This window comes from Portunus trituberculatus, chromosome 50 (assembly GCF_017591435.1).
Source record: "Portunus trituberculatus isolate SZX2019 chromosome 50, ASM1759143v1, whole genome shotgun sequence".
NCBI classification, from domain to species: Eukaryota; Metazoa; Arthropoda; class Malacostraca; order Decapoda; family Portunidae; genus Portunus; species Portunus trituberculatus.
In genome coordinates, this window is record NC_059304.1 from 22,281,175 (window position 1) to 22,286,877 (window position 5,703).

At 41.0% G+C, this 5,703-nt stretch overlaps 1 protein-coding gene across 1 annotated transcript in view; it reads right to left on the reverse strand.

Annotated features, from left to right (window-relative positions):
* LOC123499569 overlaps positions 1 to 3,306 on the reverse strand; it is a 6,492-nt gene extending 3,186 nt beyond the window's left edge. Inside the window, exon 1 of the mRNA XM_045247709.1 lies at positions 3,083 to 3,306. Coding sequence (XP_045103644.1) covers positions 3,083 to 3,214 — 132 coding nt within the window. The 5' untranslated portion in view covers positions 3,215 to 3,306. The remainder of the gene's footprint in view (positions 1 to 3,082) is intronic.
* Between the last annotated feature and the right edge of the window lie 2,397 nt (positions 3,307 to 5,703).

The following is a 5,703-nucleotide window of genomic DNA, read 5'->3' on the forward strand; positions in this document are numbered from 1 at the left end:
AAGCTAGTTCATATACATGGACGGTGATGTGTCATATCAGGTCAAGCGACGTTGCCACTCACGACCCAGGTGGAATTTCCCGGGGAGGTTAGGGGGTGAGTCAGGTCGCCACGCACGTGTCGCTTCACTTCTCCTCTGGTCACTACCATGACGCTTCCCCGTCATACACTGTCTTGCGCAGCCAGACCAAGGAATTCATATTCCGCCTTAATAGATATTTCTTGCAAGAGAAAGCAAATCGGGCAACACTCTTACCTTTAATTCAAGCAAGGAACCACTCAATATATTACTGTGCTTCTACTCGTATGTGCACTTATTTGACAAACATGTAAATTACTTGTCTCATTTTCATGTATATAACCAGAATCTTTATTGCATTTAATGTACTATATAGCTGCATAGGTATTTGGGTCTCTTCTGACTTCTTTTAATGAAGTAGAGAACGATCATCACTCCGTTTTCTTTGAAGAAGGTACTGGTATAGCAGTGGCACGTCGCACCCAAGAGGAGCCACACCTTGTGGGTAGCTACGGATGAGTTCTAGTATAGGAGAGGTGTAGTTGGTTTGGCTGCACTTCTGTTTTGCGTCCGTCCTGTAGTGTGGCGGCAACGCGTGGGAGAGACGCGGCATTGTCTCGTCCTGTTTGTCGTTGTGGTGGCCGTGGTCACCAGTGGGTTTGGTGGGCGGCTGGGTGCCCCCACCATCTTTTGTGTAGTATCAGTAGTATACTGTTTATAGTACCGGCCAGTCTTCAGCGGAGTTAACACGTACGTTCTCGGCACAGTAAGAGACACGTGTGGCTGGACTGTGCGTTACCAGTACTCATTAGTCATCGGTCTGGGAGTTGTGCCCTCCTGTTGAGTAGCTGGCTTGCTACTGGGTAGACCGTGACTGTTAGAGCAACGGGCTTGTTGCTCTGGGAGAGGTGTAGTAAGTTTGGCTGCATTTCTCGTGCGTTCGTCCACTCGGGTGGAGCGACGCGGAGGGACGTGTTATTGTTTCGTCCTGTTTTTGCTGTTGGTGGTTGTAGTCACCAGTGGGGTTTGGTGGGCGGCTGTGTGCCCCCACCATCTTTTGTATAGTTTCAGTAGTATACTGTATTGTAGTGGTAGTAGCCACGCACACTATTGAATGCTGAGAGGCTTCATGTCGGCCAGTGGTGCGTAGTTGTCGTCCGCCAGACTTGTCTGCGACGAGTATTTGGACTCCGTGTATAGCTGGTGTCACCCGTAGGTGGTGTCTGGGCTTGTGTGTACATCACCGGATGTGCTGTACACATCATATATTGCAGTAGTAGTAGGCCAGGGATGTCAGTCTGACAGGTGTTAGTAAGCACTTGTTGTAGTAGGATAGTATAGTAATATAATATACCGCGCGTGTTGTTCCGGTCTGTGAGTTATCACAGTCTGTGGACAAGGCGGGTGGAGAGGCATTAATACTTCATAGAGAAGTGGGTGGAATTGTCCTTGTGGGCGGTTTCTCTAGGGGGTATTAAGGCCTCGCCCTGTTACACATAACATCTACCATTTATAAATTCTACTTGGTTGGGTACAGGAGGAGAAGGAGTTGCTGAGGAGATTCCCTTACAGTGGGGGAAATTATACACTGTTGGCGACCTTGAAAGAACCTGAGGGTTACGGCGGCTGTGAGTTATAGTAGTGGGGACTCTGTGGAGTGTTTTATAATCCCCACTGTACTGACCGTAACAAAGTTGGCGATTTTGCCAGAATAACACTCTAGTGAGCTGTAGCAGTTAACCGCAGCCGTGTGGCGTGGCGTACAATATATATATATATATATATATATATATATATATATATATATATATATATATATATATATATATATATATATATATATATATATATATATATATATATATATATATATATATATATATATATATATATATATATATATATAGTCTAAAATTAGATCACGTACTTACTTGATTTGGAATTGCTGACAGATTAGCTGGTATAAGTTAATTTGCTTTTGAAAATGCTCAGTTTTGACAATTTTTTTTTTCCGACATCTTGAAACGTCTAACTAAAGTTTATTCTCGTAATACAGAATAGTAGAGAAGGAACTTTGATATGGAACGACGGAAGAAGTAGGGTACAGAAGTGAAAAAAGAGAGAATAAGAAAAGAAAAAAAAAAAAACCATGATATACATGTACGCATATCAATGATATCGAAGAACAAGAGTTAGTTACCTTAATTTGGCCTTCAGTTTATTTCCACAAGGTAAAACATACTTACCCGTAGTGATGGGCCACTCTAAATAGACTATAGTAATTAAGCTCATCTCTACCCTGGCCACGGAATGGTAGTTACACTGCAGCTAACATTACGCAGCGAGGAATATCTGCCTGAATGCATCTAAGTGTGCAGATTGTGCAACAAATAACAAAAGTTTGAACAGCAAGTTTAGAGCCTCCATTGCCAATGGTACTTCTGAGACAGCACTCCACTGTCCATGGTACGGTGAAATGGACAACAGGAGCATTTTCAACTCGTACTAGGTGCTACTGTGGAGCTTTCTACTGAGCAGTGAGTGTACGTAGTACGTAGAGTGTGAAGCAGGAGCAGTACGTAGTGACTAGTGATAGGGGAAGCGAGCGAGGCGAATGTCCATGGTGAAACATTTCTCTCGGGGCGGCACAAGCTAGAAAGCAGCTCATTAATTTACAAGTATGCTATTGCACGTCCATACTGATGAAACCTCACTTAGTCAACCTAGTCATGTTATTAGCAAGCAATACTTGTTGTTCATGATGTATATCGTCTATATGTACATTTGATTAACAAGTGTACCTAATCTCATTTTTTGATTGATTTATTTATTCATTTATTTATTTTTACTTTTGGGGGCGGCATTTTCAAGTTTTTTTCAAATGTAAATTTATCTCTCACTATGCCGTTGAGTGATAGTGCGAATTTTCAAAGAAGAGAACATGTATAGCCACATTTTTTTTTTTTTTTTTTTTTTTAAGAAAGCACCATACCACAAGGGCAAACTTCACGACCTAATGCTTCCAATCCTCCCTCAAATAAGCAACAAATCAGGAGACACTTGCCTTTTTCACTTCTCTACCGTGGGAGTGGGTGAAGATTATGTACATCCCGCTGATGGTGAGGGAGATGGCACAAGCCCAACTCATAATGCCTGCCACCAGTATTGGCCAATGTTTTTTCCTGCACCACTCCATGCTGTAGACACTTGAGTCTTGACTGTTCAGTAATAGACCCAACTCTCAAAGAAAGCCTCACAGTGCTCTTTTATCGTGACGCAACATCCGCTCCTTTGAAGGGGGCGCGCCACATCTCCTGTCACATTTCCTACAGGACACATCTACAAATTTTGAAGTTTTTAGAGTAGTGACATATTTCTTACAGGGATGCTGCAGAGACACACCATATCTCCTACACGCAGTATAGGTGTAGGAAATATGGTGGGTACTAAGTTGTTGTGTAGATGTGCTGAATATACTTTTTTTTTGTAGGAGATATGTGTAGGAAATGTGGTAGTACTCCTATTATTGTAGATGAGACTCATAATTATACCGTCATATATATTCTACAAATATTACATTATTATGTTCATTTTCTCTGGAATGTTTACTATTTCCGTGTCAGAGACCTATCTCTGTGTGCTGAACGCATAACGGAGGTGATAGTCTGGCATGGAGGCGTACATTTCTCATTCTTTTTCTCAACCTAAACCTTCTAAACCATGGTTTAACACAACCTGCTCTCGTGCTACACATGATAGAGAGGTTGCCCACAAAAGCTACTTGAGCCTCCAGTCTCCTGAATCTCATGCACTTTATATTTCTGCCAGGAATCATACATAGTCTGTTCTTTAAATTGTCAAACACTCCTTCATAAATAAAAATGTCGAAATCTTTCAAACTCTAATTCCCTTCGTGACTTATGACATCTGGCCAAAAATATCTCTAATAACTTTAATTCTTCATCTCTCCCTCCTTTATTTCATCCTGATGCCACCACTGACATCTCGTTTCTAAAGCTAAACTCTTCCCTCAAACCTTTGCTAAAAACTCCACCTTGAATAATTCTGGGATTGTCCCTCCCTCTGACTACTTCATGTTTTCAATCAAAATTCTTCGTAACGATGTTTTCCATGCCCTCTCCGGCATAAGCCCGCGGAAGATTTACGGACTTGATAGGGACCCTTCTATTGTTCTCAAAAACTATGCTTCCGTGCTTGCACCATGACTGGGAAAACTCTTTCAACTATGCTTATCGACTTCTACCTTTCCTTTTTGCTGGAAGTTTGCCTACATTCAACCTGTTCCTAAAAAGGGTGACCGTTCTAATCCCTCAAACTACCGTTCTATAGCATTAATCTCTTGTATGTATAAAGTTTTTGAATCTATCCTCATTAGGAAGATTCTTAAAAGTACTTGTGTAAAATATTTTATCCATTTTGATAAATAAAACGTTCCACATTTTAATCAATGTGGTTTCCAGTTTCTACAGTTTTTCAACATTCTCCTTGCCCATGATCTTTATATATATATATATATATATATATATATATATATATATATATATATATATATATATATATATATATATATATATATATATATATACAAGAGGGAGAACTGCCAAGGGCAACAAAATACTAGAAAAAAAAAAGGCGCACTGGAACTGCAGTTTCCCTAAAAGATTTGAAAGAATTGGCCAAAAACCTGGGACAAATGTCTTGACACCTCTCTTAAAAGAAGTCAAGTCGTAGTAAGATGGAAATACAGAAGCAGGACAGGGAGTTTCAGAGTTTACCAGTGAAAGGTATGAATGATTGAGAATACTGGTTAACTCTTGTATTAGAGTGTTAAAACAGAATAGTGTTGCGAGGAAGAGAGAGCCTTGTGCAGCAAAGCCGCTGGAGGAGAGGAGGCATACAGTTAGCAAGATCAATAGAGCAGCTAGCATGAAAATAGCGATAAAATATAGAAAGAGGCTGAAGACAGTCAGTCAAAGCAGGGGAGTTGATGAGACGAAAAGCTATTGATTTCACTCTATCTAATAAAGCTGTATGAATGGAATCACCTCCCAAACATGAAAGAGTACTCCATACAAGGAGGGATAAGGCCCTTGTACAGAGTTAGCCGCAGAACATGTCTAACACGACAGCAAAAGTTTCACCGAAATCTCAAAAAGATGACCAAGATTCAGCAAGGAACGCCAGAAGATCACCAGTAGAGCGACCTTGACGGAAGCCATACTGGCGATAAGATAGAAGATTGTAAAGTGACATGTTTAAAGGGAGGCTCTGGCGTAGTGGATAAGGTAGTGGTGATGGGATCAGGCAGATGTCCATGCGTAGGTTCGAATCCTATCACGTACCGTCTTGAAACTTCGTCATTTGTCGAGTGGTTTAAAGTTACCTACATGTCGCCATGATACCCAAGTTCTAGAAGGAGGTGTAATTTCCTGACACTAAAGATGCGCTTAGGTGGTGATATGAGCCCTAATATGGGTGCCACTATACATAAAATTGCTTGCGCCGCTAATGGGTGGAAGTTGAACAGCGCTTCCCATATACTCAAGTATAACTACAGGCGCTATAGGCTATAACATTAAATAAAAAAAACCTCAAGCTTGTCATTAACATCAGTACGACAAGTGGGACATGTTGAAGGGTTGTGATCTGCTGCCTACAGAATCC